The 14,857-nt window shown below is 45.6% G+C and overlaps 1 protein-coding gene across 16 annotated transcripts in view; it reads right to left on the reverse strand.

Moving 5' to 3' along the window:
• Window positions 1-9,137: 9,137 nt before the first annotated feature.
• RAPGEF6 (Rap guanine nucleotide exchange factor 6) overlaps window positions 9,138-14,857 on the reverse strand; it is a 185,534-nt gene continuing 179,814 nt past the window's right edge. For 14 of the 16 annotated variants that reach the window (XM_084762393.1, XM_084762379.1, XM_084762389.1 and 11 more), the window contains 2 exons: window positions 14,061-14,375; window positions 9,138-12,455 (listed from right to left, as the gene is read on the reverse strand). In XM_084762393.1, the coding sequence (XP_084618519.1) occupies window positions 12,430-12,455; window positions 14,061-14,375 (341 nt within the window). In that variant the 3' untranslated portion in view covers window positions 9,138-12,429. The remainder of the gene's footprint in view (window positions 12,456-14,060; window positions 14,376-14,857) is intronic. The other 2 variants (XM_084762381.1, XM_084762382.1) reach the window with 1 other exon arrangement.

The raw sequence follows: 14,857 nt of genomic DNA on the forward strand, positions 1-14,857 counted from the left end.
GCCAGATGCCTTGGGTCGGGGAGGGGCTGCTCCACTCCTGCCAACACAGTAGCTCGGGCCATCCTACCCCAGCCAACCTTGCAGGGTTTAATGGAGACTGTAGTGCCTGCTCATGACCAAAGGAGGAGCCTTTCCTTTTCCCTTAGCAGAACCAGAACCATTTTCATGTTCTGAACAGGATCCCAAAGTCCTTCCTCATGGAAGGAGTCCCAGGTTTTAGTTGGTCCTTTTGTGGAGAGAGAGAGAGAGAGAGAGAGAGAGAGAGAGAGAGAGAGAGACAGACAGACAGACAGACAGACAGACAGACAGACAGACAGACAGACACAGAGAGGGAGAGACAGAGACAGAGAAGGGGGGAGGAGAACGATCTATAGGCTCTCATCTATAGATTAAAGATGTGGCGGCACACATCTTTAATGCCAGCACTCAGGGAGGCAGAGGCAGGTAGATCTCTCTGGGTTCAAGGCTAGCCTGGTCTACAAAGCAAGTCCAGGACAGCCAGGGCTACACAGAGAAACCCTGTCTCCAAAACACAAAACTGAAAAATCTATGAGATAACAGCTCAGCTCTGAGGAGTACATGGGGCAGGCTTCAGGCTTCAGGGGTGAACATGGGCTTGTAATCTAGTTTAGCTGGCTCAATACAGCTGAACGTGTGGCTGATTTCCTCAGAGAGAGTTCTTTCTAATCACCATGGACAAAGGGGTCTCTGCAACATACAGAGTTCCCTGGCAGACAGGCAGCACATTCAGTCACATTCAGTCCAGACTTACAACAGTCCCTCCCACTGTTCCTCTATGGGAGACGTGACTGTCGCCGGCCCTCCTAGGGAGGCTCTGGTAGGCACACGTCCCTACCCCAACCTGTTAGCTTTACTAGAAAGCGCCCTTAGGGCTTGCTCAGAGGCCTCTTGGATACTGTAAGGTTGAGGCCTGAGGCTCAGCCTTGGCACCTTACCTTACCTGGCAACTTCCCTGTTGAGCTTTCCCCTGTCTCTGAGAGAATCTGGAGCGGTGAGCAGCATTCTGGAGAGTCAGGTCTGTCTTCTCTTCCATGCCGTGTGTAGGGACATCGCACGAGCGCCTCCACGTGCTACAGAAATCATACGCCTTACCTGAGGGGAATCGCTCCACACACTTAGGTTAATGAAGGGAAGGCTGTCTGATAACAAGCAACTGGCTCTAGTTAGTGTACAAAAGGGGACCAGCCTTGAGCAGAAGGCTTTACCAGCTGTGCAGTCTTCAGGTTTACTCGATCCACATATGCTGTCATCCTTAAATCTCCTTCACGGCTCAGCCCCAGTTTCTACTTGGAATGACAGGAGACTGAAAATTGGCCATTTGGACAGATTGGTGATTTTTTTTTTTTCTGAGACAGGGTTTCTCTGTGCAGCCTTAGCTATCCTGGACTCTGTAGACCAGGCTGGCCTTGAACTCACAGCAATCCACCTGCACCTGCCTTCTGAGTGCTGGGATTAAAGGCTTTCCCTGATAATAGCACAGGGAACAAAATGGCAGACAGGCCTTAATGACTGTTGTGACCCTACACTGCCCTTTAGAGCCATGTTCTTTGCTATGGGGGTGGGCCTAATGACTGCTTGTAACTCAGGCTGGTTCTTGTTATGGGAAGAAAGCCTAATTGGAAGTCAGTTTTGGTGAACAAACAACTGTGAACCTCAGCGCTGGTAGAAATTTTTCTATAATTTCTAAAAAGCATGGCTAGCACACTAAGTTCTACTTTGTGTAACTTACTGTTTATTTCCTAAGCAAGTTTTTGCTTTGTTTTGTTTTTGTTTTTGGCTTTTCAGGATAGGGTTTTGCTGTGTAAACTGCCCTGGAACTCACTTTGTAGACCAGGCTGGCCTTGAACTTATAGATCCACCTTCATCTGCTTCCTGAGTATTGAGATTGAAGGCATTTGCCACCACACTTAGGCTAAATTTGTTTTTGTTTTATTTTATTTTATTTTAAAATATTCACTTATTATGTACACAGTGGTCTGTCTGCATGTACGGGCACCAGATCTTATCATAGATGGTTGTGAGCCACCACATGATTGCTGGGAATTGAACCCAGGAGCTTTGGATGAAAAAGCAGTGCTCTTAACCTCTGAGCCATCTCTCCAGCCCTGTTTTATTTTTTTTAAACTAAATCCTCAAGCACAGTTGTTCTCAAGCTGTGTGTTGTGACCCCACTGAAGGTTGAACAACTCTCTCACCAGGGTCACATATCAGAGATCCTGTATTTCATAGAATAGCAAAAGCTACACTTATGAAATAATTTTATGGTTGGGGTCACCACAACACAAGGAACTGTATTAAAAGGTCATAGCATTAGGAAGGTTGAGAACCACTGCTTTAGCCCATCAACTGCATTACTTCCACTTCCTCATGGTCAGAAGCAGGTGCTTCTGGGACAGCACAGCCACCAGCCTAACACGTGAGAGCTATGGAAGTGGTTTTTGTCTCTCAGGATCTGGCAGAAGCTTGCTACCCCAGCTAGTCAGTCTGCCCTACTTCCCTGTGGCTTCTGTGGCCATACAGGTTGCATGACTTACCTTCAGGGTTCTGTCCCTACAGCTGGGCCTCCATGACATAAGGCCTTGCTGCAGAAGGGTGAGGCCTATGGCCAGGAACAGCCACAGTTACTGACTTGCAGCCACAACCCTTGCGATGTTTGCAGTCTTCAACTTTATGGTTCTCAGGTAAGGCCTCAGCCTGGAGCAGCAGACACACAGCAGGTCCAGCCTCTGCCGAGTGGTTTGTTTGTTTGTTTTCTGAGACAGAGACAGGGTTTCTCTGTGTAGCCTTGGCTGTCCTGGACTCACTCTGTAGACCAGGCTGGCCTCGAACTCACAGCGATCCACCTGCCTCTGCCTCCCGAGTGCTGGGATTACAGGCCTGTGCCACCGCGCCCAGCTGCCTCTGTGGATTTCTGACCCATAGAGAAGAGCATCAGTGTAGCTTATGACACCAAGTTTTGTGTTGGTTTGTTACAAAGTGATGCTAATATTGACTAGGACGTTACAACAGAACCCAGGGGAAACCCAGTTACTGCAGCCAGTGAAGGAAAGCATCGACAGAGCTCAGCGGTTAGTAAAGAAAACCAAGTGTAGGGAGAAAGCTGACAGAAGGGGAGTTCTGCGAGATGGAAACGCTTTGGCAAATGCAGGTTTTTGTAGTTGTTGTCCTCGCCAACCCCTTCTTTCTTTCTGTCCCCGCTGGCCTGGAGTTCAGGGATTAAAGGCATACGTACCACACCTGGCCGTATCATCTCAGCATTATATCATCATGAAGAAAAAGAAAAAGAAAAAAAGGTATGAACAACAAGAAACGGACTTAGTTGCCCGTGGGCAGATATAGGTCTAAATGGATAGTCTTAGAAGTGAGGCTGCCAGGTGCTACATCAACATTAAAGAACCATCTTGTTTCCTATTTGTCAAGACTAAGTAATTAAACCCTGAAAACATAAAAGCTACTTTTCAAAGTGAAGACAAGGAACAAACTCTTAAACTGGCCTTCCAGGAGGGCTGGAGAGATGGCTCAGAAGTTATGAATTCTTGTCACTCTTGAAGAGGACTTGGGTTCAATTTCAGCACCTTCACAGTAGCTCACAACTGTAACTTCAGATCCAGGAGATCCAGCGTCTACCTCTGGCATCTGCAGGTGTCAGACACACATTGTCGCACACACATTCCTACAGGTAAAGGTAAACTTTAAAACTCTCATATGAAGAGTGAAGCCATGAACCAGACATTGTCTCCCATTTGGGGGGCTGATGTACAGGGGTGATGAGTCCACAGCTAGCCTATTTGGGGGGTGCGGGAAAGAAAGGAGAAGAAGAAGAACCAGTAAATAAACAGAAAAATAGCCAGGCATGGTAGCGCACGCCTTTAATCCCAGCACTTAGGAGGCAGAGGCAGGCTGATCACTGTGGGTTCAAGACCAGCCTGGCTTACAAAATGAGTCCAGGACAGCCACAGCACTGCATATGAAGACAGAGTGGTCCTGGGAGTGGAGAAAGAGACAGAGCAGACTAGAGACCAAGCAACAAACACAGACTCATATTGATGGCTGATCTAATAGCAAAGATGACTGATGTGTGGTCAGAAGATAGACTTGGCACCACGCCACACACACCTGCTCTGAGTGTCATACATGAGAGGTGACCATGAGTGTGGACTAGGAAAACACTTAAGTAGACGCACAGGCCATGAAGACGACACATTTATCTAGTTGGAAATGAGGGACCTCTCTTCCAGGGCTGGAGAGATGGTTCAGTGGGGAATGGATTACTGCTGGGTCATGTGGCACACCTCTTTAAGGCAGCAGAGAAACTCTGAGTTCTGGTCCAGCCTGGTCTACATAGTGATTTCCAGGCCAGCCAGAGCTAATAGTGAAACCCTATTTTTTAAAAAAAAAAAATGAAGTGATGCTGCTCTTTCCGAGTTGTCAGCACCCACAATGGGTGGCTCATAGTTGCCTGTAATTGCTGGGGATCTTCTGCCCCCATGATGGGACTGGTTAGCTGCCACCCAGGAGCAGATAAGCCGCTGATGCACAGATGGGCACCTTTTACTTTCTTTTTCAAGACAGGGTTTCTCTATGTAGACTAGGAGCCTCAAACTCAGATCCACCTACCTCTGGCAGAGTGCTCACATCTTATCCAGTGCTGGGATTAAAGGTGCAGCACACCTCCTCCCCTGTGTCATCCACCCCAACCCCATTCTCTTCAATGCTGGTTAACCCTTTCCATCCACAGTATTTTCTTTTACTTATGTTTTGTTAGCCCTTCTCTCAAGTTCCCTGCCCTCATTTCCTGGTTTGCACAGGTACTCCATTTCCTTCCTTCCTTCTTTTTTTTTTCGGTTTTTTGAGACAGGGCTTCTCTGTGTGGTCTTGACTGTCCTGGACTCGATTTGTAGACCAGGACAGCCTCAAATTCAGAGATCCGCCTGCCTCTGCCTCCCTTAGTGCTAGGATTAAAGGTGTGCGTCAACTACGCTGGGCTCGGGTACTCGTTTTTGACAGATCATACTGAGGACCTGAAGCTATGTGCATTTGTCTTTTTGAGTGTGGGTTACTTCACCTTATCTGTGGTACTGAGGCTGAATCCAGGGCTTTGGTCATGCTAGACAAGCTCTCTACCACTGCGCCACATCCTTACCTCACTTTGAATATTTTTTCCCCCAATTCTACGCATTTCCTTGTAAATTTTTACTTTCTTTAGAGCTGAGTAAAGTTCACTGTGTATATGTACCACACCTGTGTTTTCTGTCGGTTGCTGGGCATGTGGGCCACCTACATTTTTCTAGCTATTGTAAGCTCTGAATAGACTCACTCCTCAGAGAAGGGGACCAATGCCTGGTACTGTAAGCTTGGCTGAAAACGTAGGTCTGGGGAGGCAGTGGGTCCATGCAAGGACCATATTTCTGACGCTTAACTAAACCAACACAGCAATACACTGTCTTCTAAACACCCATGTTTACAGCTGTAGACAGAGTGGCCTTCCCTTTGCCTCATAGCATAGAGTGCTGGTGCGGAGACTCACACACACCCAGCATGCAGAGAATGGGGGACGGTTGTGAGCTCAGCCCCGAGCAAGCCACACACCTCCCCCTCTAATGCCCAGAGCGCACCGTGGAAGAGGGTTGTGTATGGCTACGAAGTTCAATTCTCTGTGCTCAACACGGCAGTTAATATTACAGCTAGGGCAACAGCAGTTGTCTGCACTCGCCACAGGAGACCAGCCTGTCAACAAAAAGGAGGTGGTGGGGCTCACAAGGGCCTTCCCTTCACCTCAGAATGATAGGCTATGCACAGATTCTAGGAGAATCACTGCCTTTAGTTGTATTCTCTGCTGGGCCATAGGGACACACATTGCAATCTTAGGTCTCAAAACAAGAATCTATGAAACTGTGAGGAGAGTGGACATGGGTGGTAAGAAGGTGAGAGGTAAGAGTCATCATAATACTGGGCTTACATGTATAAAACTAAAGAACCAAACCAGCAGCAGCAGCAGCAGCAACAAAAACCCCAAACCAATCAACCAAAAAACAAACCAACCAAAACCCCAAGAAGCTACATTGTAGCATGGTGCCACCTGGTGTTGAAATATGTCAACATTTTTTCTTTTTTGGATTTTTTGAAGACAAGGTTGCCCTGTGTAGCCCTGATTATATTGGCACTCACTCTGTAGACCAGGCTGGCCAAAGCCACATTGCCTCTGCCTCTGGCATTAAAGGTGTGCGCACCACCCCCAGCTTTGTGAACTGTTCTCTAGATTGAGTTGAGTCCCTCCTAAACCTGGGCCACATTGTAAGATTGGATGAATTGCAACAAAACTTTAAGCCACAGCCTCTGAAAGCCTGAACACAGACCACATAGACCTTGATCTCACATGTGCCACTGCATTGCTTCTTCTAAGACGTGCTTAAGTTTAAAAACGGCTCACTGTGTATAACGCCTGTGTGTGCACATGCATGGAGGTCACAGGACAGACAGCTCTGTAGAGCAGGTCCCAGCTCAAAGCAGGTTCAGTTAGGCCTGCGGGTCAAGGGCTGTAGATGTTCGCTCTTGTGGTGCACTTGTCACTTTACATATTCTCTGGAGGTTGATGTGAACCAATGTGCATCTCCCAATTTCCCAGGCTTTTTTTTTTTTTTAAACCAACAGTATCTGTGTCTTTTAATATTGCCAAGTCTATCAACCATTTCTTTTTCTTTTTGAGACAGGGCATCTTTGTGTAGCTCTGGCTGTCCTGGAACTCTTATGTAGAGCAGGATTGCTTCGAACTCAAAAGAAACCCACTTGGCTCTGGACTTGGCTCCTGAGCGGTGGAATTCAATGTATGCAACACTACGCTTCATTCAACCACTCTTTTAAGAATCACCTGAGATTCTGAGCATGACTCATCAGCAGTCCAAGACTCATTTTTTTGAGAAGCATTTAATGATAGGTACAACTGGCCCCATTTATCAAGGGAGGCTCTCACATTGCTTGGGCTAACCTGACTCATGATGTAGTGGACAATCCTGAGCTTCTGACCTCCCTGCCTCCACCTTGTGGTATGGTGCTGGACAAGTACTCTCCCAAGAGGCCCCTACAGTCACCAGCGTCAACTGTGGCTGTTCTCCCACCGTGGTTCTTGTTGCCAACTCATGCTCTCACCATGTATTTTTAGAGCTGACTTGTAGCCATCTTGGGTGTATTCTCTAATTAGTTTATGCTGTGATCTTTCCACTAATCTTGGTTTAGTTTACTACTCTTCTGGTTTGAGAAAACTTATTTATTTTTTGTCTAATGGTGTTAAACTGATAGGTTGTGAGCCTGGTGGCACACGGCAGGGGTAGGTGGATCTCTTTTGAACATGAGGCCATACTGGTCTATATAAATGGAGCGGCAGGATCACAGTTGAGACCATTTCAAAAATAAATCTTAAAAATTACACTTGTTTTATGTGTGTGTGCCACATGCCTGTCTTTGTTGGCAGTTGCTGAATTCCATTTTGATATGTGGTTTTGGCTCATCTATTTTATCTTGCAGGTGTTGGGTGTGTTTCCCACAGATCTGTTGGGTGGATTGTGTCCTTTTCATGCGCACATCTTCACTGATATGGGGCAACTACAGAATTTAACCTCCTATGAGATCAAGATGGAGGGCCTGCAGGGTAGGGAGAAATGCTTTCTTCAATAATGACATCATTGGTAGTGCAGCTCTTGCTTATGTAAACAGCCCTACTGAAACTAAACAACAAAAAAGGAACCCGATGTGATGTGAGGCAAAGAGGTGAAGAGACTGGGATGAGCACCGTGAGGACGAGATGCTGTGAGCATGCAACTCAGAGGAACCCAGTGTTAGAACAAGTGATACCCAACAGTACCCTGAAGGCCAAGTGCTGTGTGTGCTTACCTGCATACCTAGAGTGAGGAACAGGCTGGCTGGACTGCTCCTGAGGCCACTCTGGGATGGCCAGCTCCTCTCAGCTGTTCTCATCACAGACTTCTAGGGGTGAAGGTTAGTAGGTTCCCAAGGTGTGCTATGGACCACACCCATAGCAATAGGAACCCAAACAGGTGAATTGTTTTGTTGCTTATACCTGGTATCAAGTTATAAGCTGGGTGGGTGACAACAAACATTTTGAGTTCTGAGTTCCAGAAGCCCAAACTCAAGGTGAACGCAAAGACTTGTTTCCCAAAGAAAACAGCACACAGAGGCCTTCTGAAATTCTGGCCATTCTTCATTTGGAACACATCTGTATTCTCTAAATAGAGCAATGAACTAGTGAGACAGTGAGGGCAGCCAAGGCTGGGGAAACCCCGGGTCTGTGCTGGGCTGGGGGACCTGGAGCCAGCAGGTGTTAGCTCCCACATGAGAAAATCTTCAGGACCCCAACCCAAGAAAGAAATGGTCACCTGAGACCACAGGATCCTCACACAGCAGATAGCCCACTGCTCTGCCACAGCACATGGTGTCCTGGGCTTCCTTAAGGGTTCTCGCCTACACTGTGGCTCTCATGACCTCAATGTGAGTAGAGCTTCTGGAAAGCTCATTTTTGAATAAAAAGGGACCAGATTTGCACTTTTGGAGACCATCCTTGAAGTGACACCTTGGTATAAATGAGGGCTGACAGGTAAGTTAGGGCTTACAGCGCCTGCACCAGGTCTGACAGTTTGATGATGCGCATTTCTTCAGGAAGCAGTTTCAATAGGGTTACTACACCATTGTTACTTCATTTGCAAGCAAAAACATCTTTTAACAGTAAATTATGGCGCTTTTACAGGACATACAGTTAACAACAGAAGAGTCCAGGTCACTCCTTTGGTGACCTGGAGGCAAAACAGGTGTCAAGTTCGCATTTTTATATTTAGCGTGGGTGCTCTAGGCTGGCTTCAAGCTCTCCATTTAGTGGAAGATGACTGAAACTCTGGTCCTCCTGCTTCCACACCCCCAGTGCTGGTTGCAGTTATGTGTTGTAATATCTACTTTTATGTGGTTCTAGGAATCAAACCCTAGCATCTTTATGCACGCTAGGGAGGTAGGCAGTCTCCTAACGAGCCGTTCTGCAGCCTGAACGTTCCTTTGAAGTGACCTGGTCAGCTGGTCCACGGGCTCTGCATACTCGGAAGGAAGTACACACAGTCAATGCAGGTTCTTTATTGGTTCCAATGTGTTAGGGGATGTGGTAGTACTGATACCCTTACATTCTCTTAACCAAAAATATAACAATTATTTACACTCAGTAAAAATACAAAAGCATACAGAGGCACTGTCTTTCTAAAAGACATAAGTTTAAGAGGCATCAAAAACTAGGAGACAACATTGCTTGTGACGGGATGCCTTACAATCATTGAATTGTGCAGATAATTGTCACTTGATCAGAGCAACTGTGCAATTTTGCTTTTGTTTTTTGATAAACTCACATTTTAATTTTAAAACATCAGGTTCAACTGCATTCATCCTGTACATTAACAGAAAAGAGGCCTTTTATAGCACAAGAGCTAAAATGAAGTGGGGCTCGTTTCAACTTGAAAATGTACCTGCCTGTCTCAAGGCTGACCCCACCTTTTTTGTAACGTGTAATGGATACGGGATATACTTACTGTCTTCCAGAACCTTTCAATGCAAATAATCAGTTTAAAATTTTTAAGGAAATCCTTCTTCCCTTTTTTTTTTTGTAGTTGTAAGGAAACCCAGCTTGGCAAAGATTACGGAGACAGTGAGCATGTGACCCTCAGGAATACTCACTCAAGGATTTTACCCCCGAACACCATCTTAAAAGACACCAGCTGCGGGGAGTGAAGTGCGGGGATTGCAAGTAACCTTGCTGTATGCAGCAGCTCCAAATGATCCACTTTGGGATTTTGTTGAAATCTACCGTTTGGCAACAGTCTGCATTAAGGGCCTCCTGTGTCGGCAGTCTTGGCAGGTGCTGGGCACTAGTCTCCTTAATAACGTCACACATTAGAACAAAGGCAGGTGGGAACTTGGGACTGGAGCAAGCACGGGCTTCAAAGCTTCCCTTACGCTAGTCACATGATAACATAAAAAAGGCAGACATGATATTTTCAGGGACTCATATACATCAAACTACAAAGCATTTGGTTTTCTTCTGATCAATGTGATCAGCTGGCCTGAACACTTACAGATAAAGCTCGATATAACCAAGGCAGCGACACAGTGTAGGCTCAAAGCCACAAGCCTCAGCTCTCTGTGCAAGACATTTACACCAGTAAGGACCAAGACAGGCGAGCCTCCGTCTGGTCTCAAGACCTGCTAGATGAAGAGGAACTGTGCAAACAGCACTTTTTTTTTTCCTGGAGCAATGGATAGAAAATGGTTACAATGAGTACCCAAACTTGGATTAAAAAGGTGGATATAGCAAAAATACTTATTTTGTTTTGGACATGAAAACAATATTATGCAATTAAGTGAATAAAAAATTCACAATCAGAAGACAGCACAGTTCAAAGGCCAGATCAGTTAAGCATGGCTGTCAAGCTGCAGCTGCCCTCAGGCTGCCTACACTTGACAGGGCCAGTAAGGCTCTGCCTCACCGCACTGCACCTAAGGCTTTGGGGTTAACGTCTCCCCAGGGTATTCTTCAGCCACTACTACTTTTCCTAAAGAGACAGGCATTCTGTGGGAAGACACAACACTGTTACGTTTGGAACTGTTCTGACTCTCAAGTGATTAGACAGGAAACAGGAAGAGAGAGAACGGAAAAGTACAACCTTGAAAAGGCAGTTGGTCACATGACTGCTCTGCAGCAACGCTGTCATGGTTAGTGCACTTTTAATGGCTTTGGCTTTTTTTTTTTTAATTTTAATTTTTTTGGTAGTTATAGAAGTCTATGAAATCTTGTCTTTACATTAAAAAACAAATGAAAAACTTTAAATATATATACAAAATGTTATGGTTAATTTGTAAAAATGTGAAAAGTCCATTTTATTTACTAAGCATTCACTGCATTTGAATTAAATACTTCAGAATGCCATATCCAGGAGGTCACAAAGGATGCCCTCCCTCTCCAAGGTGGAAGTCCCCTCTGCTACCCTAGCTCCTCTCTTGGATACTGAGCTCTGTGGGGAGCTCAGAGCTCTTGCACATGTGGTTGTGTGCTGCAAGCCACTGTGTACGTCAGGGTGGCCATCACCACTGTGACCACGATACTTTAAAATGATTGTTTACTACTTGTGTGTATTTATTATGACTGTGTGTGTAGGAGTGTTCTGCCTGCATGTTTGCCTATGTGCCAAATGCACGCAGAACCCATAGAGGCCAGAAGAGGGTGTCAGATGCCTTGGAACGGGAGTTACAGGCAGTAAGTCAGCATCTGAGTGCTAGAAATTTTTGTTTTGTATTTTTTGAGACAGGGTTTTCTCTGTGTAGCCTTGGCTGTTCTGGACTCGCTTTGTAGACCAGGCTGGCCTCGAACTCACAGTGATCCACCTGCCTCTGCCTCCCGAGTATTGAGATTAAAGGCGTGCGCCACCACCGCCTTGCTGAGTGCTAGACATTAAAGAGGCCCTCTGCAAAAGCATTTTAAGCACTGAGCCATCTCTCCAGCTCCTTCAATATATATGTATTTAAACTATGAATTCCACACTTGAGTTGTGGAATGTTAGCTTAGGGTTTCCATAGAAACACAACTCTCTAGGACCCATTCCCAGTGGGTCTGTAGTATCCTCATAATTGGGTGCAGCATGAAGTTCATTTCATAAACAAGTTCAATGTTAACTTTTTCTATTTTGGAAATGAGGGTTTTCTCTTCCTATTCCCTCTCTGCTCCCCTTTCCACAAGATCGCCCAGACCCCTGTGGCTGCCGCAGCCCACATGACGATAAGCAGGCTGCTCACACTTTACCTGCACAGGTGTTAGTTCACCTGAGTGTCCACTACAATGCGGCTACATCTCTGTACCTGTGTCAGGATGATGCCTGCTGCTTAGACCACACACAGCTTTATAGACTCAAACAAACAACAGCTAACAAGAGCTCTTGAATACAAACAAAACCACAATACTTCAAATAATAAGTTACTTTTCAAATACACAAGACTATCCTTGGTATTGGCAGACATTTTGAATGTGTCCTTTAGCCCAAGCTATGGCTTGGAAATAATTATAATACCACTATCTTTAAAATGATTTGAAAAAAAAAACCTATAGTGATATCGGGGGGAACAACTCTGAGCTTGAATGTGGTCCCAAGGCAGGAGTGCTGTGCAAAGTGTAAGGCTGGGATCAGGTGTGACATCCAGCTAAGGACACTGCACCTACAGGAACAGAACAAAGGGAAGAGCTCATCTTCAGAGCCAGCGAGAAAACCTCAGGGTTAGTGGCAGCAGTGAGCTGTTGGCCTTGACCTGCAGAACCATGAGCTCTTGTCCACGTTCCTGGCTTCCAGTGGTATCCAATGTGCCATCCAAAGGCTATACTGCTGACACTTGTTCATTTTCTGAAAACAATAAAGACACAGTTAGCCAGAACATTTGCTTGTCAATGCAGATCAAGCAATAGCCAACAGATTACCTGCTACATAAGCAGCTCTTCCTATCCCGAACACATCTCAGCACACATTCCATGAAGGCCTAGGCTTCACTGTAACACCATGGTTTCTAATCACACTGAGGGTTGATAGAAAACTGGAATTTTAAAAATAAAATTCTTTTATACTTGTTTCCTATATATGTGTGCATGCGTGTATACACGAGTGCGTATGTATGTGTGTACATGTGTACAAATGCCACTGTGCATGTGTGAAGTCAGAGTACAATTTGCAGAATTGCTTCTCTTCTTCCATCATGTGGATTCTGGGGATCAAACTCGGGTCCATCAGGCTTGGCAGGAAGTGCTTTTGCCTGCTGAGCCACTTGCTGGCCCCTGTAGTTTCATTTCCTTTGGTGTGTGTGTGTGTGCCTATCTGGAGGGGGTACAGATATATGTGTATGGGGATGGAGGGGAGAGGTTGACATATGTTGTCTTATTGGATGATCACTCTGTACTTGCTATACCTATACAGAATCTCTCAGTGGACCTGGAGCTTGCTGATTTGACTAGTCTAGGTAGCCGTGCCCCCGTACTGGAATTACAGCCACTTCACCTCTGAGGAGGGACAGGTACCTCCTGGCTTTTACATGGGTTCTGGGGCTCTGAACTCTGGTCTAAATGCTTGCAAGCAAGCACTGCATCTACTGAGCCATGTGCCCAGACCATAGATGCTTTCAGTGTATCATTTTATTGCTATATTGTTTAAAATTAATAAAACATTTATTTTTAATAAAGAAACTGGTTTTCAAGCTTTTGCTATAGTTACAAAGTTCATTAAAAGTTTTGCTTGTCAGCAGAGCTCAGCCAAGAGTGTCTTTTAGAGGACTCTCTTTTGTAAGACTTTATCAATGGACATCACATGCCTTCACTTAGAATTTTCCTACTGAAGCTGCTGTTTCATTATCAAAGATAACCACACTCCATGTGAGCCAGCATCAGAGCAGTGACTGTGAGTGAGTGAGTGAGTGAGTGAGTGAGTGAGTGAGTGTGTGTATAATACAGTGTTTGTGTGGAAGCCAGGGAGGACTTTTTGTGGTGTTGGCTCTCTCCTTTGTGTGGGTCTGAGGGACAAAAACTCAGGCTGCCAGGTTTGTACAAGTGCTCTTGATGGCCCAAAACAATAATAAGTACATTTTTTTTGTAGTCCTGGAGAGATTGATGACTGTCAGTCACTCTACCACTGAGCTACATTCCCAGATCGTACTTAAAAAAATTATTTTATGTGTATTAGTGTTTGGCCTACATGTATGTCTTTTTAGGGTGTTGGATCCCCTGGAACTGTTACAGACAGTTATAAGCTGCCAATGTGACTGCTGGGGATTGAACCAAGGTCCTCCGGAAGAGCTTGCTGGTACTCTTAACCACTGAGCCATCTCCAGTCCCCAGCCCCTACTTTTTAAAAAACACATTTAAAGAGATTAGAAAACATTACAAATCATCAGATACCAGAGAGAAGACCCGTTTGTGTTCTACAATGCACCTTAAGAGTCCTTGAGACAGCTTGTTAACGTACCATCTGCTTCGCTATCTGCATCCGCCACATCTGCTAGTGTGGGATGGGACGGCTGCAAACTATGCCTGTGAGGCTGGGATCCAATCTTCGAGGGAACCCAGGTCGAGGTGTGGCTACTGGGAGGAGCTGACGTCAGTCTAGACAGGCTGTTAAACATCATCTTTGACCTCTGCACTGCCACGCTATAGTCTGGAGGTTTTAGATGCGGGTGGGGTCCTTCCTTTAGGTCCGCTAAAGAAATTCCCAGATATCCCGGAGGAGTGGGAGGTGGCTCCCTATACCTATCACCTTTCTTGGGTGAGGTGACACAGTACACTGGTATGAAAAAATAAGCAGTGGAAATGTTAATGGAAAAACATAAGAAACAAAGGAAAGAGAACCCCACACTGAACATTACAATGGCAAAAATATAACAAAAACAGACAAAAGAAATACATTTAAATACAATGATAGCAAATTAAAAATGATCTTATGAACACTAATATTTAAACCTATTGGATAGTTTAAGAAACTCCACAAACAGCTCCACGAAGCAGGAGAAGAGTGACGGGACACTCCTCCTTAGGCCTTCAAGCCCAACAGCTCAATCAAACCCTCAACCAGGCAGACGATCAGTCACAGACACACTTCTGTTGGCTGAAAAGTATCTACTGTGAATCCTAGCATCAGCACACGGATCACAGGGACCATCTTTTGGTGCTAGGGGCAGACACATTCTCAGTTCAGGCATGCACTAATTCCCTTTGGGATCATAGTTTTCTTTTGAGACAAGGTCTCTACATAGCCCTGGCAGACCT

Source organism: Acomys minous (genome assembly GCF_964271855.1).
Source record: "Acomys minous genome assembly, chromosome: 16".
NCBI classification, from domain to species: Eukaryota; Metazoa; Chordata; class Mammalia; order Rodentia; family Muridae; genus Acomys; species Acomys minous.